The sequence below is a fragment of the Nannospalax galili genome, unplaced genomic scaffold (assembly GCF_000622305.1).
Source record: "Nannospalax galili isolate Female #2095 unplaced genomic scaffold, S.galili_v1.0 scaffold1217, whole genome shotgun sequence".
Classification (NCBI taxonomy): Eukaryota; Metazoa; Chordata; class Mammalia; order Rodentia; family Spalacidae; genus Nannospalax; species Nannospalax galili.
The window spans coordinates 1,025,821-1,053,020 of record NW_008339068.1 but is presented as its reverse complement, the minus strand read 5'-3'; the positions used below and the strand labels follow the sequence as shown (position 1 = coordinate 1,053,020).

The 27,200-nt window shown below is 45.2% G+C and overlaps 1 protein-coding gene across 1 annotated transcript; it reads right to left on the bottom strand.

The window, feature by feature from the left end:
- Positions 1-111: 111 nt before the first annotated feature.
- Positions 112-23,393, bottom strand: Pdia4 (protein disulfide isomerase family A member 4). Its single transcript, XM_008833816.3, has 10 exons — positions 23,120-23,393; positions 19,345-19,516; positions 16,987-17,192; positions 12,503-12,641; positions 9,285-9,490; positions 9,010-9,168; positions 6,684-6,835; positions 4,010-4,166; positions 3,336-3,569; positions 112-920 (listed from the first exon to the last, which is right to left on the bottom strand). Exons 1-10 carry the CDS (start codon positions 23,205-23,207, stop codon positions 505-507), a joined length of 1,929 nt encoding a protein of 642 aa, XP_008832038.1. The 5' UTR covers positions 23,208-23,393; the 3' UTR covers positions 112-504.
- Between the last annotated feature and the right edge of the window lie 3,807 nt (positions 23,394-27,200).

Here is a 27,200-nt window from a genome sequence, read left to right as displayed (position 1 = left end):
CAGCCTGACCAAGGGTGTGGCTCTGAAATTGGGCTGAAACACCAGGCTGGCCAGGTGTCAGGGGATAGCTCTGATGTGCTGTCATTAATAGGAAGAAACCAAAAACACACCACATTTACATATTTTTTAACGTTTCTTTGGACAATGGGAAAATAAAAGGCAAACAACAAGATTCGACAAAGACTTTTTAAACTTTAAATTAAAAAAGAAAAATTCTCACACATAAGATTCAGCTTATCTGCTTTGAGGAAATATTAAAGTAAAAGGATTAAAAAAAAAAATCAGACCCAAAAATGATAAAAATAGATGTATCCTCCATAAAAATCTGGTCTAAACTATTGAGTCATTCATGGCTATTCTGTTATTCAGAGCATGAGACGAATACCAAAGTATTAAAAAAAAAAATTTTAAGTCAAGATACTGCCACTGATGGCTTGCTTGCTTGGTGGCCAGTGCTGGCCACTACAGTGTCTGGTCCCTCCACCTTCCGCAGACCTGCAGGCCTTAAAGCTCTTCCTTGGTCCTGCTCCACTTGGTGGCATGCTCATCTATAAACTTGCTCAAGTGCTCCAGATCTCTGTCTCCACCCTCAAACTTAATTGGGTTCTTTTTGTCCCCACTGGGGGCAAAATAAATGGTGGGGAAGCCCTCCACCTTGTAGCGGTCACTGGTGATGTCATTGGCAGTGGCATCCATCTTGGCGATGACCAGGTTCTTCTGGCCCTTGTATTTCTTGCCTAGGTTAGTGTAAACTGGTTCCAGCTGCTTGCAGTGCCCGCACCATGGAGCATAGAACTCGATGAGAACATCCTTTTTGGGGTCCATCACGATGTCATCAAAGGTCTTTCCCACCACCACCTTGACTGGCCCCTTGTTGTTCTTGGGCACTGGCTGTGATTTGATGACTGGCTTCAGTTTTCCTGCCAAGGAATGCAAAAGGGGGAGAAGGTGTCAGTGCTTAAAGGCCCTGAACCCAGGTGCTCTACCTGGACTAGGCAGCGAGGCAACTGGAAAAACCAGCAATCAGAAGCAGCGAGCCACACTGTCAGATGGAGTCTTAGCCTCCCAAACCTTCCCCAACAATGGACATCGCTATGATCAACTTGAATCGTCTAACCTCCTAGTCCCTGCAAAGGCCATTCTAACAGATGCTGCCCAATGCAGAAGGCAGAAGAGTTACTGTGTGCACTGGCACTGAGAGCCTGAAAGCCACGTGGGGACGAAACCTACTTTGTTACACCAAAACTGAGCACCTGACATAGAGCAAGGGCTGTGGTGTGCTACCACATGGCTGGAGTGGTAACTAGGTGCTTTGCTGAGTCAAAATGAATAAAGATTTTCTGTTTAGAATCTCATACCTGGTATTCCTCAAACATGAAGCTTAGTTTTTGGTTTTTTTTTTTTTTCATATTTTATTTTTATTTTATGTGTATGCATGTATTGCCTGCACGTAGGTTAAGTGCAACTGTGTCGTGCAATGCCCATGGAGGACAGAAGAGGCTATTGGATCCCCTGGAACTGGAGTTATGGACAGTTGTTAGCTGCCATGTGGGTGCTGGTATTTGAACCCGGGTCTTCTGCAAGAACGGCCAGTGTTCTTAACCACTGAGCCATCTCTCCAGCCCCATGAAGCTTAGTTTTAAGTTCAAAGAGCTTTTAAAAGTTTCCAAGACCCATGGATAGCTTTAGTTGTCAATTTGACACACCTGAGCAGATACAGCCTCAATTGGGGAATTGCCTCAATGGACTGGCCTGTGGTCATGTCTGTGGGGTATTTTCTTGATTTTCTGAGTGATGTGGGAGGGCCCAGTCCACTGTGTTGGTGCCACCCCCACAGGTTGTTCTGTATTGTATAAGAAAGCAGGCTGAGCAGGGGCCAGGGGAGCAAGGCAGTGAGCAGCGTTCCTCCATGGCCTGTGCTCCAGCTCCTGCCTCCAGGTTCCTGCCCCGAGTTCCTACCTTGGGCTCCCTCAGTGATGAACTGTGATTCAGGAGATGTTAAGATAAAATAAACCCTTTCCTTCCCAAGTTGGTATTGGTCAGTGTTTTGTCATGGTAACTGAAGGCAAGCTAGAACAACATACTCGCCTGTTTTCTAAAAACAAACAAGAAGAAAGGAAACAGGCACAGTAGCACATACCTCTAACCCCAGTATTGAAGAGGCTGGTTGAGGCAGAAGAATCACATGTTATCACAATCACTGTATCAGAATCACTATATCACAATCTGGGATATAGTGAGACCTGATCTCAAAAGCAAAAGTAACAAGTACAGGAGCAAAAACTAAGGGTCAGATACATGACAAGGGCCTGACAAAGAGGCTCCAAGTCAAGTTCTGGAGCCACAGAGGCCAGTGGTACCCAGACCTTGCCCTGTCTGGGGTGGATCTGCAGAGGCCCTCCAGAATCCCCATCTAACCACAAACTGCAGTTTCTTGAGGCTGACCATACTGAATAAGCCTCAATCTGGCTTTTGCTTTCAAAGTAAATTATGGAAGACTTGCCAGAAAGGGATAACAAAACCTCCTAAATGTTTCAAAATATCATTAGGCTGTCTTGGTGCCTTATAGTTTGGGGCCATACCTGGCCCTTCATTAGACAAGGAAGTTAGAGAGTGAACTGGAGTGGACATGGGAGGGGAAGCAAACTGCCAGGAGTTCCTTAGTCTCTTATTGTATGTGGCACATGCAGAGGAGGTCAGGTGTCTTCCTCTATCTTCTTCCGCTTTTTTTTTTTTTGGTCTTTTTTGAGACAGGGTCTCCCTGATGCCCCAGCTGGCCTGAACTCACTATGTAGACTTGGCTAGCCTTGAACCCAGAGATCCATCTGCCTCTGCCTCTCAAGTGCTGGGATTAAAGGCGCATACCACCACCACACCCAGCTCCCATCTTCTTTAAGACAGTCTCTTACTGAACCTGAAACTTGTTTTATCTAGGCTGGATAGCTAAGAAGCTCCCAGGATCTGCCCATCTCAAGGCCCCAATACTGAGGTTACAGGCATGCATGACCAACCCAGTTTTTACAAAGGTATTGGGGATCTGAACTGAGTTCCTCTAGCCTTCACAGCAGGTGCTCTTACCCAGTAAGCCATACCTACAGCCCCTTGCTGAGCCTCTCGTATGCTGCTGAATGCCAGAGGTTCCTGTGATTTACTCAGGTTCTGTATTCTATTCAAAGGGAGACTCTGGGAGACCAACTCATTTATTTTTGTTTTTGTTTGCTTGAGACAGGGTCTCCCTGGAGCTCCAGTTAGCCTGGAACTTGCTATATAGACGAGGCTGGCCTCGATCTGAGATCTGACTACCTCTGTCTTCATACCCAGCTTCTCCAACTCACCCTTTTTGAAAGCCATGACAAACTCCCGGAGAGTATCAGAATCAAACTCCTCTGGCTCCATGGCAAACTTCTTTCCGCTCTCATCCAGGATGGCTGCATTGACATCCTCTCCACTCTCACTGAGTCCCAGGTCCTTCACCTCTGTGGCATAGTCTTCTTCATCAGCAATGGCAAAGGTGTACTCAGGGAAGTCCTTAGCCACCTCCAGGACTTTGTTACGCCAGAACTGAGTAGCTGAGACAGACAAAGGTTGTAGACTAAGTGCTGAGCAGAGCAACTGTCCCACCCTAGACTGAGGGGAGACTTATGATTCTGGTAGTTATGTTCTCTGGCAAGGTACAAGCCCCAGAAAGAAAAGGGTTTCTGGCAGAGCCACACTGTGTGAGCAGGTGGCCTGAGGGTGGAAGCCAGCTAAACCCAAGCACAGCTGTCTCCTGGTAACACAGTACTGCCTGGAGCCAGAAGTTGGTTCAGTCCCAGATCTGCAGCCTCATCTCTAGGAGGGCACTAGGCTTGGCTATGCTCCCCTCTTGCTAAAAAGGGAAGAAAAAAGGGCTCAGAACTGAAAATAATCCTGAAGCCATAAGTAAAATATGCTCATACCACCAACTGTAAGGGTCGCAGGGCAAGATCTCTAAATGTTCCCACTCCAGAAAGGTCTTGAGGTCTCTCACCAGCTCTGTAATCAAAGCTGAAGTCCACACTGTAGTACACAACCACCAGGGGACGCTTGGTGTACCGCTTGGCGTCATTGGAGGACTTGCGATGGCCCACCAACGGCAAGGCATGCTTCATCACATAGTCCTTAATGGCTGATGCTTCTGTGGAACCCTGTTTCAAAGAGGGAGCAGGTGAGAATAAGCCCAACAAAAAAGACTCTAATATGCCTTCAGAGTCGCTGTTAATGAGCACAGATGTTTGCTTTAGAGGGGTTCAGGATGGGAGGAGGGGCAGTGAAGTTGTTCAAACACTCACCCCCATCCAAGAACATCCCAGTAACTCCCCATGCAACATTAACAGGCTTCTCAGGCAGGGAAGACCTCTTCCTTTGGCCTGAGCACATAAGCTGAGGCAGAAACAGCTCAAGGCTCTCAGCAGCGACACATGGACTGAACTGGGCATATCTTCAGCCAACTAATCTTCACAAGAGCCTGTGAGGAACATCTTAGGTGACAAGGTAAGGTGAAGCCCAGGCTGCTAAGTGGTCAGGTAACGCTTTGCAGTCTGCCCTGAATAACCTTTAATCTTCAGACTGTGCTACAGTAGTGTAGCTTCAAATACAATATGGAACCTGATAAAGCTACAGAGTTGGGTTGTTCAAGCACTGAAACCATCTCTCTTCTCTGGAGGTTCTGTGCTCTGAGGGCTCAGCACAGCCAGGTCCAGGTGCCTGCTCTTTAACAGGCTCAACAGCATAGCCCCTTAAGGCTGGCTCAAAAGGTTTTACAGATGAGATGTTTCAGTGTCGTGAACTCAACTAATATTTACACAGCACCTAGGGCATTGTCAGAGAGGCAGTTACTAAGGGGACACAGAGGTCAGGTAGCTGTCTTGAGACTGAGGATCCCTAGGAGCTCACACTCTGTGAGGACTTGAGTCAGGCCCTTCAGAGACATCACCATCATAACCACCATGGGTGGGTACTGCCATCCCTTTATACTTTATAGCTGAAGAAACAGGCATGAGCTACGAGGTGAAGAATGAACCCTGTGAGTCCAGAGTTCTTGTCTAGATGGAACAGGCAGGGAGGTGGCTGACATGGCACTGAGTCACAGAGGCCTTGCCAGGTGGGAAGGGACCAGAAGGCCCACAGGGTAGACGGAGTAGAGGCAGTGTAAGGTATCAAGAGATCTGTTCTGATGTCACTGGGCATGCTGAATGTACTAGAAAAAGTAGGCGAAGAATGCCCTGGAGGCTGCGCTAAGGCAGCCTTTAATGGTATCACCACTGTGCTGCAGTGAGCTTCACTCAAGAAAGCAAATTCAAGAGCAGAGGAGCAGCGATGGACTCCACAGACCAGATCAGATTGTGACCTGCAACCTTTCTGGAGCTAGCGATCCCTTCAAGAATGTACTGAACAAGGTGACTATCAACAAGCCCACACCCACCCTTGGGTGCATACTACTATACTGCTTTTATACCTCTCAACACCTATACTTAAATATGTATTAAAACCTTTTCTTTTATGATAAACTTGGCTTCAAAATCTCAAACAAACAACAAAAAAATAATGCTACAGACCATTCCTTGACACAAACATCTATAAGAGCTGTGCCTGACCGTAAAGGTCTACAGCCCCCACAGGAATTCCTCTTTGGACACACGGTCTGTGGGGATGAAAGCAATAAAAATCAAAGAGGACTGTTGGCAGCACCCTAAATTCAGGGAGAAGGTACTGAGTCCTGCATGGCAGAGAATCAATGGGGCAAGTATGCAGACCATGAGAAGAAACTAGGGGAGTAGTGACAGCCAGAAAGACGGGGCACCGTGGTCTCTCTGGGGATATGTCTATGACTCCTCCCTTGGTGCTGACCCCTCCAGTTCTCCTCCTCCAGTTCTCATAAGAGCCCGCAGCTCAAATAGAAAGAGCCTCAACACAATGGGACCAGCACCACCCAGGAAGCACACCCTTTCCATCTCAGCTCTGCCTCCAAATGCTGTGAGACCCTAGTGCCAAGAATATACTCTTTGCACACCAATCTCTGCAAACAAAGCTTAAAGTTCACATCTGGATTCCTTCCAAATCTGAGGTGTATCCACCAAAGCACATGAAACACTGAACTGGACCCAGGCTCCCCCTGGGCTAGGAACTCCTCCTAGAATTCAGCGTTCCACTCACTTTAGTTAAATGAAGCTGAGGGGTTGATAACCAACAGTGGAAACAAGCCAAACCCACATGCTACATCCAGTAACTCCACACGCTACATCCAGTAACTCCACCTAGGAACCAGAAGGGCTTTGGAGCCTGAGCCACCTGCCAGCAGATGAGGCTCAGCTCAGTCCCAGCAGCACATCCTGGCTACAACCATGCCAAACCCACCATGAGATGAATCTTGCCTGCCAGAGGTGTAAAGAGAGCACAACTGTACTGGCAAAAGGAGGTTAAGTTTGGCTAAGGCCTGGGGCCTGGTGATCCACCCCAACCCCTTTTGGGTAAAGCTGGTCCAAATGCTCCGGTCCTGAGTTGTGAAGATTACCAGTGGGGTGGGAAGAGAGGGCTGGAAAAGGCACGCCACACCCTGCAGACAGAGTGAAAACTCTGTATTTCAAAATCCAGATCCTGCTATGGAGTACCCAGGGGCTGGCACAGCACAGGATGCATCACATTCCTGAAGAGCCATCACTCACCTGAATGTCCATCACATTGCTCTTGGGCTCATACTTGGACCGGAATTTCTCAGGCTGTATTACCACCAACGTCCCCAGGGAAACTTTCAAGAACTTAGCTATTTCAGTGCTAAAAGTATGGTGGAATTTGTAATCTTCTCTCAGGTTGTTAGCTGACAATACAGAACAATATATTAAATCAATTAAATAACTGAGGTTTGTTACCCACCTTGGCCAACGCAAGCACCATGAAGACAGGTGATTGCCACTGTAAATTCTGAATGGACAATGTCTAAAGCTTAACCACATGGAGGAGCTTGTTTTTAAAACCCACAATACTTGCAATATCTAAGTCCAGCATCTTGGAATTTGTCAGAAATAATGACAGTACCTCACAGAGGATATGCCAGCACCACATGCTCCTATGGCCTTACACTAAGGTTTCACATCCAGTGCCCTTCACAGGGGTTCCAACCTCCCATCTTGAGTATGGGCTAGAGCCCTGCATGCAGCGATTCTGCCTTCAGCTATAGTTCTTCCTAGGCTGGGCTTTCCCTGGGCAAGTTTCTTAGTCAAGAACAGATGACAAAGTTAATCAAACTGAGCTCTACTCTTAAATTTTAATAAAATACAGATCTGCATTGGATATATGCACAATTGTTATTATGCTACAGAGAAATCAGCCCACAGTGGCAAGTACATTCAATAGTATATTGAAAGCGTGTTTAGTAATTCCATTCTCCAGGCAGGAGCCATTGTGTAGACAATGGATTCAGTTCTTTTCCCTTTCCTGCCCTCCTTCCCTCCTTCTTCCCACCTCTCTCTTTTGAGATTGGGTCTCATTACATGGCCCTGACAGATCTGAAACTTGCTATGTAGGCCAGACTGGCCAGGAACTCAGAATTGACCTGCCTCTGTTGGGATTAAAGACATGTACCACCATACCTGGCTACCTCACACTTTTGACACAGGGTCTCATGTATCCCTAACTGGCTTTGCAATTTCCTATGTAGAACACCTAATCTTCCTGCCTCTACTTCCTGGTATTGGGATTACAGAGATGGGCCACCAGCACTCTACCAACTGAGTTATACCCTCAAACAATGGGTTCTTTTACTTTTTTCTTTTTTTTTTTTTGATCTTTAACCCAAGCTAACCTGGACCCACTATGTAGACCAGGCTGGCCTTGAACTCACAGAAATCTGCCTACCTCTGCCTCCAGAGTACTGGGATTAAAAGTGTGCACCACTATGCCCAGCTTAATTTAAATTTTTTTTAAAGACTTTATTTTATGTGTATAAGTGTTTTGCCTGCATGTATGTAAGTGCACCATGTTGTGCAATACCCATGGGGACCAGAAGAGGGCATCAGATGCCCTGGAACTGGAGTTGTGCACAGTTGTTAGGTGTCACGTGGGTGCTGAGAACCAAACCTAGGTCTACTGGTGGAGCGGTGTTCTTAACTGCTGAGCTATCTCTCTAGCCACTAATTCTTATTTTTTTGAGCAGAATGTTACTCCATAACCTAGGCTGGCCTAGAAGACAATATGTAGCCCAGGTTGGCTCAGAACTCTTGGCACTCCTCCTGTGCAGTCTCCTGAATACTGAGATTACTGTCATGAGCTTCCACACCTCGCCTGACAAAGGGCATCTTAATGAGACTACTGTTGCCTGCCTTACTTTGGCAGAACATGAGTGCTGACAGCTGTTCACAATCCACTTCTCAGATTATCAAGATTAGTATGTGCGCTGTGCAATTAACAGTCTCCTTGCTAAGCATTTCATCAACATCATCTCAATTACCATGACAACCTTTCACAGTAAGAAAGAGGAAAGCCTAAAGCTTTCTGTGGCCAGTGTTAGTAAATGGCAAGAGCCAGGACTTGAACCCAGGCCCAGGTCAGAGTCATTACTCCATGGTCAAAGCTGTTCTCTCTTGTGGAGGAACTCAGGAAAGGAGGAAGACAAAACTTAAAATAATGTGATTGTGCCCTAAGAAGGTGGGGTGGGGTGGTATGGCACAACTCATCTTACACATTTACTATGTGATTATGCAATCCATAAGCAATGCTGGCCACCAGGACCTGGCTTCCAGCCCCAGCCTGGAAAGCCTATTCCTACAGATGCTACCTTGGTTTTTCCATCAAGCTGTTAGTTATACTGATGCTCCAGTTTTATGCAGAAATATTTACTCTTTTGGTGGTACTGCAGTTTCAATCCAGGACGTCAAGTATACTGGGCACACACCCTACCATTAAGCTGGTCTTATGAAAACAGCATACTTCCCAGCAGCCTCAGGAGTGTGGCAGGGCGCACCTATTTTGTTCAGTCCAGGGGTCAGTACTTACCAGCATCCTGATACTGCTGGTAGGCTGGATCACTGTCTCCCTGAAACACACCAATGATGATGACATCATCTCCATCTTTCAGGAACTCCTGGACCTGCTTCAGGGTCAGAATCTCCTTTGAGGGAGGCCCAGATTGCTCAATCATGTAGTCCACAATTCCTAGGAACAGAGCACATGCCTGAGGAAGGCTCTTGTAGCTGACCACATGCTCTAGTTCCCAGTTGTATAAGGACAGCTCCCCCTCCCACACAGCATGAGGAAGGAAGCAGCCATACCATATTTCTCTCGTGGGCCATTGTAGTCAAAAGGCCTTCCTTTGCGGAAAATTTTCAAAGTGGGGTAGCCAGAGACATCAAACCTCTTAGCCAGGTCTGTCTCTGCGGTGGCATCAACTTTGGCCAAAGGAATTGGTGGAGAACGTTTGCTGAGCTCCTTGGCAGCCTTCTCATACTCAGGAGCGAGTTTCTTGCAGTGTCCACACCTGCCAAAAGGAAGCCAATTCTGTCAGGGGCCTGCCCCAGTGTGGACTCATTTATCAACCTCATGTCTGAAACAATGTGGTTACTCCCACAAAACCTTGGAGTGTCTCCTAGGTAGGAGTGACAAGACAGACCCCAACCATCCTGCCCTGGACACACCAACAGTCTATAACAGGAGCTTCCTGCCATGGCATTTACATGTTGGAAGCAAGCGTGCATGCGTCTCCCCGCCCCCCACGCCCCAGGTAAGAGTGACAAGACAGGCTCCCTGGGACATGCCAACAGTCCTATGACAGGAGCTTCCTGCCATGGCATTGACATGCTGGGGGCCTCTGTGTGTGTGTGTGTGTGTGTGTGTGTGTGTGTGTGTGAAGACAGGACCACCAAAAACTGTGTCACAAGGTAAAATGTGAGAAAAGCCAAGCCAACTTCCTAATAGAGGAGAGGCTCTTTCTTGGTTGGGGGCTAAAGGCCATGAAGGACACAAGTCAGGGATAGTTTTGCTGACAAGGTGACAGCTAATGCTCTTTGGCTTTTTATCTAAGATCAAGTGCAGACAAGGTGACAGGTGAACTGGGTAGTGCAGGCAGAGTAGGATGACGTGTACAAAGGCTCAGAGAAAACAAAGTATGACAGCGTCTTACCTAGAAACCAGCCAGGGCAGGAGATGAGCAAGAGCCAGAAGTACTCACAATGAAGACTAATATGGTTAAAACACATCCTGTCTAAGGGCCAAGGGAGTTCAGTGGCAAAGAATATGCCTAGCAGACTTGACACACAAGGTTTAACCTTTAGCAGCCACGCAACCCCAAACAAAACATAAACACAATATATGGTCTATATCACAATACCTCATAACTCCTGTCTGGCTCATTCACTTCAGACTCTCAGTCCCTTAGTTAAGATAAAACACCATCTTGTCAAATGAACTAAAGGGTGCATCCTGCAACCTGCAAACTATCTGTAAGTATAAGGACAGTGCTCCTCTTAGGTAACACTAGCTGGATGCACCAGCACTATATGTGCTTAATGAGTATTCAAGGTACAGGGTCTGCCACACAGCTCCTGAACGGTCATAAACTAAAATGTGTTAAGTAACTCACTAGTGCAATGTCATGTCCCACCCACAATGCCAAGTCCTTTTTTTATAGCAATACAAGGCTGGCATCTCTCCAGCACTGAAGAAGAGTTATGAACATGCCACAGGTTCAGCTCCTCCCCCAATACACTAGGTAGTTTCCTTTCTTCTTCCCCAATTCATTTTCCTTTCCGCCACCATTTGTCTTGTCGCTTCATCTGTACACCCAACAATGAACAGGTGTAGTGGTTTATGCTGCAGAATCCAGAAAGCCTCATTTGGACTCACAAGGAACCAGGGTGTCCTAACCCTTTATTATGTATCACACATGACTCTGCAGTCAGACTCTACCTGCTGATTCTAGGCCCAAGGGCTTCTTTTCTCTGCTGACACTCTGGGAGTTCACCCATAGAATGCAGCCACTTGAGGGAATTCTTGTTAGTCGGACACTCACATTCCTGATTTTCAATTTGGTCTCTATTCTAGTCCACATGGTCCAGCCTGACAATTACCAAGCCTACTCAAAAATCAGAACCACTAGCTGAGAGATGAGTTCGCCAAGACAAATGGTGCCACAGGTCATTTCCTGGGGAGTCCAAGGGCTTCCAGAGCTACATTCATTTCTCTTTAAAAGTCTTCTCTTGGAGCTGTAGATATGGCTCAGCAGTTAAGTAAGCCACCCACATGGTGGCTAACATCAGTCAGTAAATCTAGTTCCAGGGGATCCAATGTCCTCTTCTGGCCTCTGGAGACATTTCATGATAGAAGTGTACTTCTGTACATACAGGCCAAACACTCATACATGTAATTGTTTTTTTCTAAAAAAAAAAAAAGGTCTTTTTTTGCTGGGCATGGTGGTGGACACCTTTAATCCCATCATTCAGGGATGCAGAGGCAGGCAGATTTCTGTGAGATCAAGGTCAGCCTAGTCTACATATTAAGTTTCATGCCAGCTGAGGCTATAGGGAGACCCTGTCTAAAAAACAAACCAACCAAAGTCTTTTCTCTAATTTGCTCCGTTCAAAGCCAGGTGTGGTAGCCTGCCTGAATTCCCAGCACTCAGAAGGCTAGGGTTGAAGAACTCGTGCAAGTTGCAGGCCCTCTTGGGCTACAAAGCACCACTGTCTCTGGAAACTCAAAACACAGGGGCTGGCAGTATGGTTCAGTGGGTAAAAGTGCTTTTCACATAAGCTTAATGACTTGAATTCAATTCTCAGAACCCAAATAAAAGGTGGAATCAGAGCACCTATTCCACAAAAACTTCATCTTACCTCCATACACACTGACACATGCACCTGCACATGTATACACCATATATGTACTATTTTAAAAATAAAAGAAAAACAAAACCAATTTACTCTGTCCACTTTGACTGCCCCACCTCCAGGTTACCCATGCAATTGGTCACATCCCTCCATAAGAGCACCAACTTTGGCTCCAAAGCACTTGGGAACCCCACAGACCAAATACTTGCACATACTCCCACTTTCCTGGTATCTTCTTTCCTTTGAGCCCATTTTTCCCCAAGGAAATGAGAATTTCCTTCCTTCCACAAGCACCCCCATGATGGTCCCCTATAACCACCTCACTTCCAGAAGACTTAGTGCCTCAACTTTGGCCTGCGTCTACCTACACTGGCTGGTCTATAACCCTCCATCTAGGCCTAGCAGGGTTCTGAAAAATCAGTATCTTTCTATTTTATGTGTATGAGTCTTTGTCTGAATATAAGTGCACCCATGTCATGCAATGTCTTCAGAGGCCAGAAGAGGGTGTTAGTCCCTGGAATTGGAGTTACAGACTGTTGTTAGCCATGATGTGAGTGCTGGGAACCAAACCTAGGTACTGGACAAGAGCAGCCAATGCTCTTAACCACTCAGCCATCTTTCCAGCCCCCCAAATCGGTATCTTAGTATCACAAAACCAACTGTGAACTTACCATGGGGCATAGAACTCCACCAGAATGATGTCTGCATCATTCACAACTTCGTCAAAGTTATCTTTGGTCAAGGAAATTGTGGCTTCTGGTGGAGGAGTCCAGTTGGGCTGGGAGATTTCTCTGACTTTGGCAACAATTTCTGAAAAAAAAGGCAACATAAGAAACATGAACATATGGAGACCCATGCTAATAGGTAGTTTACCTCACTACAAACAGGTGGAGAATTAGCACAGAGTGGCAGGATCTGCAAGGACACTAGTAGGAAACATAACTTCCTGAACTTACACAGCATCTTTAACAGAACCACCTCAGAACTCGGGACACAGTCAAGTCAGAAGGTCTTATTTCTAATGCTTGCCTGCGCACTTTCATTGTCACCCACATGACTGCAGCTTCTCATGATGGCACACTACCTGCTTTAATGACTTTCTGTATCTCCAGACTATACCAGCTCAGGAAAACCCTGAGCAGTCATCTCCCACTGGGTTTCATCAAGTATGTCCACTAATCTGTCTTGGAACACTCCTATAACATGTACAGACTGTGTATGTATTTAACCATGAACAGCTAGCACCAGTATATTACATGCATCATTAAATGAGTGCAAAAATCTAGAAAAATGTAAATAAAAAGCAGTAGCTCCTACTGCTTAAGCTTCAGCAGAAATCACTTGGAAAGGCTTTTTAAATAAATGCCTGTTTATGGGCTGGCAAGATGGCTCAGCAAGTAAAGGCACTTGCCACCAATCCTGAAAACCTGAGTTCAATCCCCAGGACCCACATGGCAGAGAGCACCAACTCTTGCAAGTTGTCCTCTGACTTCCACACATGTGCAGTGACACAAGTAAGCACAAGCATGCGCACATACACATGTAAACACACATACACAAAAAAGTAATAAAAAATTTTAATTAACATATAAGTAAAACAAATGCCTATTTGTGACTTCATTTCTCAGAAGCGGAGTCAATCAAAGAAGAATGTTTGCCTACCATGCACGCATGTGGTCCTGGGTTTGCTCTCCAGCACAAAAAAAAAAAAGAAATTTGCCAAGTGGTTCTTAGGACCAGGAGCTGCAAACTTTCTTTTTCTCTACAGATACTATCAAAGGCCACAGAGAACTGATGTACAGTGTCTAAATTGAAGGAAGTATGAGGTGCACCTTCACAGCACTCACTACATGACTGCCTGCTCCTGCCCACACCCATACCCATACCACAGAACATGACCCAGTTCACCAGGGGAGGCCCATGTAGTAAAACACACGCCAAGGGGATTGCTAAGGGGCTGAGGAGCCTAATCTGGTACATGCTATTTGAAAGTTTCCAAAATGGGCCAGAAAGCTCACAGTCTTAATTCTAGGTACAGATCTCCAAACATAGGTGATAGGTAAAGTAGGCGATGGATGTATCCGGTTGATCAGGAGAAAGCACCAGGACATAGATAAAACTCCAGCAGAATAGAGTTTATTAGCAAAGGAACACATTGGACAGATTCCCTTCCGGGCAGGAAAAATGCCTGCCCGGGTCATGAGCTGGGGTCTTTTAAAGGGGGAGACTTCTAGGGGGTGCAGAAGGTGGGTAGATATATTTTTTTTACAAGTTAGGCAGGGGAAAGCAGGAGAGCAACACTGTTAAAACCTGCTCCCTTCCATGTGTCATCCAGGATCTGGGTCAGGAAGTGTTTGTTTTTGTCCTTTTAAGATAAGGGAAAAACTGCTGTGCTGAAGTTGCTCCTGAAGTCTCTGGTTAAAAGGCAGAATTTGTTGGCTGGGCGTGGTGGCTCACGCCTTTAATCCCAGCACTCAGGAGGCCTCAGAGGCAGGTGGATCCCTGTGAGTTCAAGGCCAGCCTGGTCCACATAGTGACTCCAGGACAGTTGGGGCTAAGGGAGACCCTGTCTCAAAAAAAAAAAAAAGGTGGAATTTGTTTATCTTGTCTTCAGAGATCAAAGGAAAAGCAAGCTACCTTTTAGAAGAGTCTGCTTCTCTTGACTTTGAAGACCAAGGTGCTTATCAACTCCCTTTTCTCAGGGGGCTTGCTTGCGAGGTCCTCGTGAGGCCCTGCTGGTGAGGGGACGGGGCAATCTGAACCTTAACAATAGGTACCTATTTACATTTTCTTTCTTTTTTACATTTGTGGGTGTGTGTAGTCATGTACACGTGTTCGAATGTGCGCATGCATAAATACACATGGAGGACCCAAGGTGACATTGTGTATCTTGTGTATCTTCCTCAATTGCTTTCCATTTTATTTATTAAGGCAATTGTCTCTTGCTGAACTGGGACACACCAATTCCAGATCTAGCTAACCCCCTTGCTCCCCGTCTCTACACCCCAAATGCTAGGATTACAGGTGGCTGTCACTGGCTGACTATTATGTGGGTTCTGAGGATCCAAACTCCAGACCTCACACCTGTGTGGCAAGCACTGTATCCACTGAGCCAGCTCCCCAGCTCCCTATTTACTTTAAAACAAAGCACACTATCTTCAACCTGGCTTTAGACTAAATTTCTGAGTACTGATATGACTAAGATATATTCGGTAAGTAAAAATAAAGGTGCAGAACAGTGTGTAAGATAGTCTAACATTTGTGCAGATGAGAAAAATTCTCTCTCATACACATATACACACAATTTTCTTTTGGTATACAAAGTCTCTGAAGACTACAGAAGAAACTTACAAAAGCAAACCCCTTCTTGGCAGGAAGTTGAATCACCCAGAGTCAGGGTGTAAAAACAATTCCTTAATCTAACACTTCACGTTATTAAGCAAATAAACATTACCTAGTCAGCAAACACGCTGTGCATCAATGGAAGTACCCATGTTTCCATAGCAGAAATGAAGTCAGGCTGTTCCCAAGGCTGAGGCAGGAATACTGCTTCAAGTTCGAAGCCAGCCTGGGTTAGAAAGACACTGCCTCAAAAAAATAACAGCATAGAAGCAGAGACTTAACTCGGGAACACTGAGATCACATACAACAGACCTTATTCCACATGAGAACCTGAGATACAGCAAGAGGAAAGGACTTGTCCAGGTCATGTGCCTATTTCATGGCTATAAAGATTTGAAGCCAGCCAGGCGTGGTGGCGCACGCCTTTAATCCCAGCACTCAGGAGGCAGAGGCAGGTGGATCTCTGTGAGTTCAAGGCCAGCCTGGTCTACATAGTGAGGTCCAAGACAGCTTTTGTTAGTGTTTAAAAGCACAACCATAAACCAGGTAAAGGCACATGCCTTTAATCCCAGCACTAGGGAGGCAGAGGCAGGAAGATCCTGGTGAGTTCTCAAGGCCAGCCTGGTCTACATAGCAAGTTCCAGGCCAGCTGGGGGCTACAGGGAGACCCTATCTCAAAAAGACACCCCCCCAAAAAAAAGATTTGAGCCCTATTTAATGTTCTTTCCAGTACTGCATACTGAGAACAGAAACGTGGTAGCACATAAATGCTGAAAAAAACCGTTGACTAAAAGGAATCATTGTCTTAAATGTGTATGCAAGCATATGTGGAAGGCAGGTATCATCCTTGGGTGGCGTTCCTCAGGTACCATGCACCTTATTTTTTGAGACTGGCCAGAGACCCTTTGATTATGCTAGGCTGGCTGGCCAGCAAGCCCAAAGGATCTGCCAGTCTCTATCTCCCCAGCACTGGAATTACAAGCATGTACCACTGGGCCTGGCCTTTTTACATAGGTTCTGGGCATCAAGCTCAGTTCCTCATGGTTGTGAAACAAGCACCTTACCAACTGAACTCTCTCTCCAGTCCATAAAGGTTAACAATTTTATTTATCCATTTATTTAATAAAATGCAATAGTAACTAACGAAAGCCAGACAGGGATGCACTATGCCAGAGAACAGATGCTTAGACTCTCTGGACTTGGTATCCGAGCATGTGGTTTTGTTCCACAGCACCAGTAAGCCCTGACACTTTTCTAAGAAATTTCAATTACAGGGCCTAACTTGAAACTTAACTGACTCAGAAGGTCTGGCTGGGACCTGTTTCAGTGAGTGAGCCCTCCGGTCACCTGCTAAACCCAAAGAACCATTGCCTTGAAATAACACTGAGAACCATGGCTTCAGATGTCATTTCTTTTTTTGTTGTTGTTGTTTTTAACACAGGGTCTCCCTGTAGCCCCAGCTGGCCTAGAATTTGCTATGTAAACCAGGCTAACCTGGAACTCCGAGTTCCTCCTGCCTCTGCCTCCGGTGTGCTTCATTTAAAAGTATGCACCACTATGCCCAGCCAAGTGTACTCCTAAGGTTCCTGCTCCAGATTTTGAGTGTCATAAGGTTAAAGATAACCTCCCACCAAAGATGAGTATGGTCTCAACCTTGGTTCTTCCAAGCATTCCAACAGAGCTGCCTCTCAGGAGGAAGCCAGTCCCAGGTCTATTCACCTCCCATTTCTTTTAATTACTCAAATACCCACTCCCCTAAGGAAGGGAGTCCTGGGCCCTGACATCCCCCAACAGTTCAGGTCCTAGAGCTTACCTTCCTGGGTCCTGGAGCCCTCATAGTCAACAGCTTGTCCCTTCTTCAGGATCTTGATGGTGGGATAGCCACTCACATCAAACCTGCTGGCCAACATGGATGCTGAGGTGGCATCAATCTTAGCGACAGGGATGGGAGGATCATTATCCTTCAAGGTGCTAGCAATTTTTTCATATTCTGGAGCAAACTGCTTGCAATGTCCACACCTAAGAAATTTGAGAAGAAAAGGATTATCTGTACTCATGGAGACTAAAAGTAAACACACTAAAAAAGTGATACCACATATAATGGAGAAGGAAAATCACAGGAGCTATGAATTCCAGCTCTGCCTTCAGCAAATACTCTTAACACTAAACCTAAATGGTTGTTTCCATTTGCATTTGGCTCTCCATATCCACAGGTTCCATATTCACAGATTCAGCCAACGACAGACCAAAAGGTGTTTTTTGAGACAAGGTCTTTCTATGCAGCCATGGACGGCCTGGAACTATGTTAACTACGTTGGCCTCAAACTCTCTGCTTCTGTCTCTCAAGTGCTGGTATTAAGGGTGTGTGCCACCACATCCAGTCAAAAGTATTTTTAAAAGAGGGTCATAGGGGGCTAAAGAGATAGCTCAGCAGTTAAGAGCGCTGACTGCTCTTGTAGAAGACCCAGGTACAATTCCCAGCACCCACATGGCAGCTACAAACTGTGCTTAACTCCAGTTCCAGGGGAATCCGAAGCTTTCTTCTGACCTCCGCGGAATTGCACAGACATGGGTACACTCACATTTGGGCAATGTACTCATACACATAAAATAAAAATAATAAATAAAATATTAAAAAAAAAATAATAAATAAAATATTAAAAAAAAAAAGATGTAACTTAGTGGTAGAGTGCTTGCTTATCATGCAAGACCCTAAGTTTGATCTCCAGCAATGCAACAAACAGCATCTGTAATAAACAATGATTAGTTTTCTTATTGTTATTCCCTAAACAGTGCAGCACAACTATCTAAATAACATGTTGTACTAGATCGTGTAAGTAATCCAGAGATGATTCAAAGAATCTAAAGAGAAGATATATACAGGTCATATGCCATTTTATGAAAGGAACTTAAGCATCTATGTATTTTACTATCTTTGGGGACAGGGAGACTGGAACTGAGGGATAAGCTAATGTGCAAGCCTCTCAAAGTTTGATCCAGTGACCTCCTTTAAGGGTCTGTGAGGTTAAGATTCTTTACACAGGAAGTTGTTTTAATTTCTAATATAGAAAATACACATGATAAACATGACCCACATAAAAAGCTGTTTAGGGTCCTCAATTTTAGAGTGTTAAGAGCTAAAAAAGCATAAAATGGCGAATCTGTAAATTATAATATAATCTCATAGACCTGCTAAATGGACCATTTAGATGTTTTCTAGAATACACTGGCTAAATAACATGAAAATACCCTGTTTTGTCTCAGAAGTGAAACAGAGAGGCAGGAAGAAGAAAAGAACGGAAAGGGTTATGAAACACAAAACAGCATAAGAGAGGTAGGGGGAAGGGGATGACAGGGATGGATGGGACAACCTAAGAGGTCTCATGTACTACATCCAAGGTAGGAGGATGAAACAAAAAAAGAAGTAGGGTACTTGTTTCCTCCAGAGCTGTGTGGGGGAGAACAAAAATAAAACCAAAGAACAAAACAGAATCCCACAGGTCAACAGCCTACACCTGGGGCTGCTTCTGACTATTCGTTAAGAAACCGAGACTATCGCTCTATGGTGAGTGCTGACTCAAAGCTGCCCAGTGCAGCTGAGAGCCCCTAGCTCTCAGCACTCCTACATCAAGAGTTGGCACTCTTCGGGCCAGCAAGATGGCTCAGAAGGCAAAGGTGCTTGCCACCAAGCCTAATGACCTAAGTTTGATCTCCAGGACTCACGTGGTAGGAGAGAATGTAAATTGTCTTCTGACCTCCACAGGTACACCATGGCACACATACAAAATAAAATTTAAATTGTAATTTAAACAAACAGTGATGGCTAAGAGAGACAGCTTTTATAGTCAGGCCCTCCACCTAGGGCCTGGGTGACCTTGAGAGGTTGAGCATGCTGTATGGAGGTTGTCCAGCTATAAGAATTAAAATGTGGGCTGGAGAGATGGCTCAGCAGTTAAGAACACTGACTGTTCTTGCAGAAGACCCAGGTTCAAATCCCAGTACCCACATGGCAGCTAACAACTGTTGGTAACTCCAGTTCCAGGGGATCCAACAGCCTCTTCTGTCCTCTGAGGGCACTGCATGACACGGGTGCACTTACCTACATGCAGGCATAATACTCATACACAATAAATAAAATATTAAAAAAAAAAAGAATTAAAATGGTTCTTACCATGGTGCATAGAACTCCAGCAACACTGTATCCTTGTCAGCCACAAAGTTATCAAAGTTTACATCATTTAAGACCAAAACACCATTTTCTTCCTTAACTTCCAAGTCATCTTCCTCTTCATCTTCCTCCTCCTCATCTTCCTCCTCAATGGGATTTTCTGCATCTGAAGCGTCTGACCAAAAAATACTCATACTGGTTAGGAAACTGGTGACTGACCCTTTAAAACTTTACCAGAAGGCCAAGCTCTCACGATAAGTCACAAGGACTATATATCCTCACCCCAGATTCTGCTCCATACCTGCACAGTTAAAGATGTTCATGGCCAACAGATGTTCCGAAACTATCTTTCTAGAATTTAACATTCAAATGCCCAGGACACAAGGGAGGACTAGCATCCCAATGGACTCAAGGCCCCTTGTCCCTGTCCTCTGTTTCCCACAGGCAGGACCTTAATAAACCACTCAAGCCTGGATAACCTGCCCCACCCCTGAAATAAACAGGAAACCCAGACTCTAGAATGTATATAAATTCTACTTCTAAAAAGGTGTCATTTTATTTCAAGGTTATAAAAATTAACCACAGGTTTTTTCAACATTGAGGAAAACTCTGAGAAGAAAAATAAGTTTTTCTTAGAAAGTCATCTCTGATAATACCCAGGGAGAAAGAGAGTTTGAGGTTTGAGATGACAATTTTACAGATTTATAGAACCAACATACATCACTAAAAATATGCCAAAAAAAAAAACCCCACACCTTTGCTTTGAAGCAAATTTTTCTTCCCAGCATGCAAGAAACTGAGTATTATTCTATTGTTAACTAAGGTTTTGCTCTTTTTTTTCTTTTTGCTAATGTACAAATACAAGAAGAGCATGGACTCCCAGTGCTTATGAGTTGTTTTCTCTACTGACAGTCATAGCAGCAAACAGACCTATGTGCAGCAGCAGGGTAAGTTCATTCACCCCGAAGCCTGAATGTTTCAAAGGCCCAATTCTTTTTTTTTTTTTCTGGAGCTGTCTCAGGAACTCAACCAACAACACTGCGGGATACTTTCTGGAACTATAGATGCACTCAAGCAAGACCTGAAACCTGCTCCCTGGATCCTGGGACCCCCTGAGACCTGTGGATTGTACAAAGTAATCCAATGTTGGCTCTAGAGTTGAGGGGACAAGGGAACTCTGTGTTGTACCCACACACATATCCCACTGCTTTCTCATGGTTCTGAAGCTCTAGGGCTATGGGGGCAGCTTTGATCATTATCCATGAAATTTACCAACCTGTAATAAAAACCTCACCCCCTCTCTACCAGTCAATCTTACTGTTTCCCTACCGTTCTACTTCTTCTGGTCTGCACTCTGGTTCTCTCCAGCTTAGGCCTGTATTCCTTTTTCTGGAGGTAGGAAAAGCAGTTCTAAAATGCCCACTTTCAGGGTAGAAACTAAACTGGCTTGTAACTCCTGTGCCTATTGCTTCCTCCCTCTAGGCACCATCAGCAAGTATTAGGGATGGGGAAACATCAGAGGGCCAGGCTCTGAGGGATGCAGGGCTGGCAGAGTACAGAGATTACAAGGTCCCTGGTTGAGTGTGACAGCACCAGGATAGCCCACATGGTATCTCTTGAACAACTCCCAGAGGAACAAGGGCTTCCTCACCTGAAGAACAACCCAGGGTTCCAATGGTTTTCCCGTTTCCCTATTCAAATCTTCCCAGAATGCAAAGAACAACACAGAAGAACCTGTGCTTTGTGGTACTCAGAAAATGGTGCCTGGGCTACAAATTTGTCTGAAAGAATCATAACAAAGTAAAATACACACGTCACCAATGCTGTTAACTAAGCCAGGTGGTAACTAATCCCTGCTCTTCCAGGCCTGGTGGCCTGTGCTTACTCCTTTACTCCAAGTTGTGACTAACAGTCTACACCACATAGCCTGGTCCTCTTGAATTTGGGAGGGCTCAGAATTTAATACTATGTTCACCCAGCTCCATGCTGCAGGTATTTCAAGAGCCCTGCCTACCACAACCTTTCACAGAAAGCACCGACTGGCTGATGCCTGGGCTTCATGCTACTCAAGTGGCAGAGTAGTCATGGTGACTTTCTAGGAGACTAAGCAAAGGAAACATTCCACCTCCATCTTCACATTGCTTAGCCCACACTTCAGGTAAGATCACTCCTGAAATGTGAGGATCTAACCAGGTTGTTGCAGTTCCTGTCCACAACCACTGCTAACAAACCTGACAACACTTGCCCAGGCCACATAAAGGCAGCTACCTACTGCAAGGATGCCCCCACTACCTCTTCAGCTGACCACACTTCACTCCTTGCCAAAGAGGAGCCTCTAACAGCTGGATAAATTATCATTAGGCCAACATCAAACACTAAATAGTGAACAAAAAAAGGAAACCATCTAATCACCAACCATTTATATGGGCCAGGCACAAATGAACTTGTACTCACCTCTCCCTCTGTAGTGCTGAGAATGGAATCCAAGACCCTGCACATGCTTGGCAAGAGACCTATCACTGAGCCACATCCCCAGCTCTGCCAAACTCTGAAACAGGAGTAACTACCCAGTGAGGACTGTCCTTGGCCTGCTACCCCAGTGATTCCTGTACTCACCCAGAACTGTTTCCTAGGGGCTATACTGTACCAGAGGCCAGTGATCCCCAAGATATATTACTGACTGGTCCAAAATGCCCTTGAAATCCTCTTTCCCATGTCTCACCCTCCAACAGATCAGTGTATTAAAACCAATTGTTTTACAATGTTCCAAAAGTGTCCACTAGACCCCTCCCAAAGTTTATTCTGCATGTGAAAGAGTAAACAATTTTGCTTAACATGCAGTCTGCTCCTCTCCCCAAATCCTGTTTCAGTGTATTCTGGGTCGCTATAGAAATGGGCATCCAGGTGATTATGATCAAAAGCCAAGGTATACTTGTAGGCAATATACATACTTGATTCATTTCAGCAGGTGTCTCTTCAATTGAGCACTGGTTTTACTCTTTTGTACTTGGGCAAAAACTCCTGAATCAATGGAAGTTACTCAATCTGGTAAGAGTATAAAGTTCACACTCCCCCTACACACTAATCTGAGAAAAGGGGGTTCATTTGTATTAGAAGGAACCCAGTAGGCAGAAGCTATATGGTGCAGAGGAAAGTAAAGATCAGCTCTGATCTCTAGGAACAGCAATTCTACCCAGTACTTCCTAATTTCAAAGTTCTCAAGTTTACAGTTGGACGATTTCGAAGAAAAAGTGCAGGAATGATGCCTAGGAGCTATGCACACAGTGGGTGTGCGTCCCATCAGCCTTGACTCTCAAAACAGTGCAGTGACTGGCAAATAGGTGCTGAATAAAATGGTTGTGGAAGGAACGGTGGGATGCCTGGTTGTCTGCAACTGCTTCTGCGAGCCACTGCCTATGCACAGTCTCTTAAAACACGTTTTGGAAACAATGCTGCCCCCGCCCCGACCTCCCTTCGCCCCCTGAGCGTATTCTCCAGAAAGTTTTAACAGTACAGAAAAGCAAGTATTAGCAAATGAGGGCAGAGAGGCTAGCTGCAAATCGGGCATTCTACACGTCTCTCCACGTCCTTAGTCTCCAGTGGGAGATCAGGAGAGTCCGGCCTCTTGGCCATGTCTCCAAAGCGAGCCCAGTCCTAGTACCCGTCCTGAAACTCCAGCAAGTCCGCCCCGCGCGGGTTCCTATCTCGGCCAGGGCATGAGCGAAGCACCCTCCCAGGCCCCAGCAAGGTCTCAAATCCGACCCGCCCACCCGCTCACCTTCCTCCGCATCTCCCGCGCTCGCTGCCGCCAGCACCTGCGTCAGCGCCAGGAGCAGGAATAGCAGCCAGGATCTGCGGAGCCTCATAGCCGGGAGTGCGGGGCCAGGCCTCCCAGCACCGCAAATCACTCGGAGATCTCCGGAGCGACACCAGAGCACAGGAGCACCCTCCAGGAAGTTCGCCACGGCGATTGGCCAGGGGCGGAGGAAGCCGAGAACTAGCCAATCCCCCGGCGGATCCGCGTCGGAGCCGCGACGCCCCGCCCACGCCACTCCACCCCTTGGCCTCAGCCCTGAGCGTCCGCGCGTCCCTCCGCCCGGCGTTTAAAACTCCGAGCCCTAGCCTGAGGTGCCCCCTTCTGATTGGCTGCGCCGCACCCACCAATCAGCAGCTGCCACTCGGTTTGCTCGGAGCGCACAGGCGGAGAAGGAATGCGTGGAGAACAAAGGCGGCTAGCCCTGCCCGGAGAGGCGGGGCCTGGGCACTGCTCGCGGAGGGATTGGCTGTGGGCCTGGTGGGCGGGGAGGAGCGGGGCTTGGAGGCTGCGGGGGAGGTGGGTGGGAAGAACACGTGTAATTCCCTGGACCCTGCGGGAGCCAGTTTAGAGTCTGCCGTTTCGCAGGAAGATTAGATCAAAGTAGACGGACTTGCTCTGTTGGAAAAAGGAGAGATCAGGATCCTGCCTTTCTTCCCATGTTCATTAGCTTGGGCGTTTTAAAGTTTGAATTTCTCCCCTGGATATTGGGTTGAGAGAGGAACTGGGAAGGGCTTGAAGCCAGGGAGTGGTGACGCACGCCCCTGGGGGTGAGGCAGAAGCCATAACTTCTATTCAGTCTGGCCTACAGAGCGAGACCCTGTCTCCAAAAAAACTTAAGATTCCACGATTTTGTCTGTGAATAAGCCATTAGATTTCTGTCTACACATTGCCTTGTATTATGATTTTTCTGCAAAAAAAGAAATACTAGATAGGCAATCTAGTGGTTTACATAACTCTGGAGAACTTGACTGTTCCAGAGAAGAAACTAGGTTTGTGTGTCAAGAAAGAAGACTGCTATTTAGACAAATAGGGCTAAGTAAAAAGTGGACCACTCACCAACGTTAACAATTAGAAATTTTCTACTCTGTTTTGTTTTTGAGACAGGGTCTCACAATGTAGCCCTGGCTGGTCTGGAACTCACTGTGTAGACCAGGCTCAGTTCCCACTTTCTGCACTCTTGTCTCTGCCTCCCAAGTGCCAGGATTATGGACATGCTAGACCCTCCACGACTGACTGGAAAATTTAACAAAATTGTATTAAATGCCTATAAATCTGATGGCTCCAGGTCAATTTTGTAGGGGAGAAAAAGCATGCAACCAATTTTATTGCCAGAGTATACAAAATGATTTTTTAGAGTGCTTTGAATGATACTTAAACAGTTTAATATCTTAAATCTTGGAAAAGAATGAGCCTAGTCAAATTTTTTTCTTTGTAGTTTCCTGATTTTTTTTTTTAACTCCATGACTTTATTGTCCCACAGGTTAGGTCACACCTTCCTATGAATTTTTACTAAACTAAGAGAAATGAAGTCCCTATTTCATTTGCCCAGATGTTAGACATACAACAAATTTCACTAAGGTCCTTTTTGATACGGGTATAGGAAGAAACCTGTCCAAATGCAATCTGTTTGTATATGCACATGCATATCCTGTGAAAGTAATAACAGTCTTTTAAAAGCATTTAGAGTGTGGCAGAAATTCATTAACAGGATAACACAACTTTATCAAATTGGATAGTTCGTTATCTTTATACTTAAGTCTCATCCAAACAAGGAGACTGGGAGACCGTTGTGAGGACAGAGCAGAGAGAGACAGCATTTTTTTTTTAACATCTCCAAGATCTCCATAATTGTTACTGTGTAAGCGTAGAAAAGCTGTTAAGTCATAGACTTGGACCCTAGTTTTGAAATATTCCTATGTAAATATAAATATATATCCCTGGCTTGTCCCCTGGGCTGCCATTTAACAGTAGGCTAGGTTTAAAGACCAGTTTGAATGTGTGTTTTCCTTCATGTCTGAGAGTACTCCCTAGAGAAAAAGCCTATTGGGAAAAAGTCCTTCCCATCTAGATTGTCTACAAGTGCCTCTGTGACACTCCTGACACATTGTCCACCATAACAAGTTCAGTTTATATAGTTTATTTGTTTTGTTTTTCTGGTCTTTTTTGAGACAGGGTCTCCCTGTAGGCCCAGCTGGCCTGGAACTCACTATGTAGACCATGCTGGCCTCAATCTCACAAAGATCTATCTGCCTCTGCCTCCTGAATGCTGGAACTAAAGGCGTGTGCCACCACACCCGGCATAGTTTTAAAATTAAATTGGGACAAACAGCCACACAACCTGCATGTTCTGCATGCATGAGGTTTATGACCAGTCCTATCTAGGTTAAACTACATGAGATGATAGTTTCTTGTATTTTCTGGATAACTCAGCAGTGGTCCTACTTTCCTTTGATTCTGATACAGTTCCTTTCAGTAGAAAGGGAAACAAATTAAGCCTTCAGAAGTGAGTTCATTTTCAGAAATGCTTGCTTTTATTCAGACATGATGTGTGGCTATGGTCCCATTTGGGAGGCTGAGGCAGAAGGATGAATTTAACCCAGGAGTTCAAGGCCAACCTGTGCAAGATAATAAAGCTCTGTCTCAAAACAAAACAAAAAGTCATGCATCTTCATACAGTCATGCCCCCCACCCCGCTCCAAAAAAGGATATCCAATGTAATCTAAACTTTTTTTTTCCAAGATAGATTCTCACTATGTAGCTATGGCTAACCTAGAACTCACTATGTAGACCAGGTTGATCTAAAACTCAGATCTACCTGTGCCTCTGCCTCCCAAGGGCTGGGATTAAAGGGGTGCACCATCACACCCTGGCCCCACATATTTTTTTTATTCTACATTTGTAACTTAGTATCACATCATAATCATTTGTCTGTGCTATAACATTATTTTCTGAAGGAATATAGCTCTCCCCTGAGATATCCACTTTGATTCATAATCTGAGATTGAAATGAGGTCTGGGGTCCTCAGAAACAGCTGCCTGAGAACACTTACTGTATTCTTTAACTTGATACTCAGATTCTATCATGTTTTAGAATATGATATTTCAGCTGATACAATTTTGATTGGACTTCTCAATAACTAAATACAGATGGTCTTTGATGTCATAGGGCAAGGTTCACAGGTATGCCCAGCTACTTACCACACAGGGGTGTCAAACCTGATATTTTTACAGGAAATTTCCCATGATAAGTTATTTCCAAGTTTGCAGAAATAAGACAATTTGTTCAGTCATTTTCTTGTTATGCCAGGGTACTAGCCACTATTTTGTTGTTGTTGTTGTTGTTTGTTGGGTGTTTGTTTGTTTGTTTTGGTCTTTTTTGAGACAGGGTCTCCCAGTAGCCCCAGCTGGCCTGGAACTCACTATGTAGACCAGGCTGGCCTCAAACTCATAGAGATTCACCTGCCTCTGCCTCCCAAGTGCTGGGATCAAAGGTGTGCACCACCACACCCAGCTAGCCACTATTTTTTTAAATCTCAAGTGAATTCTGAAAAATTTTTTTCAACAACGTTGGGGATCAAACCCAAGTCCTCATGCACATACACTACTACTGAGCCACATCTCCAACCCCTTAAGAAGACATTTTAAGATTCAAACTAAGATTACACTCCTAGATCTTAAGTTTCACTGTTACCAAATGCTAGGATATTTAGGTACTTTATATTGTTACCAGAAATACCAACACTGGGACTGCAGAGATACTAAGTGGTTAAGAGTACTGGCTGCTCTTGCAGAGGACTGGGGTTCAGTTCCTAGCACCCACATGGAGACTAACAACCATCAATAACATCAATAACTCCAGTTCCAGGGACTCTGACACCCTCTTCTAACTTTCACAGGCATTGCATGCATGTGGTGCACTTACATGCATGCAAAACACTCATACATAAAAAAAAAAAAAAGAATAAATTTAAAAAAACACTATTGTAATTTCTGGAAATTAAAAATTAAAATTTAAATAAAAATCAGCACATTTTTTTTTTTT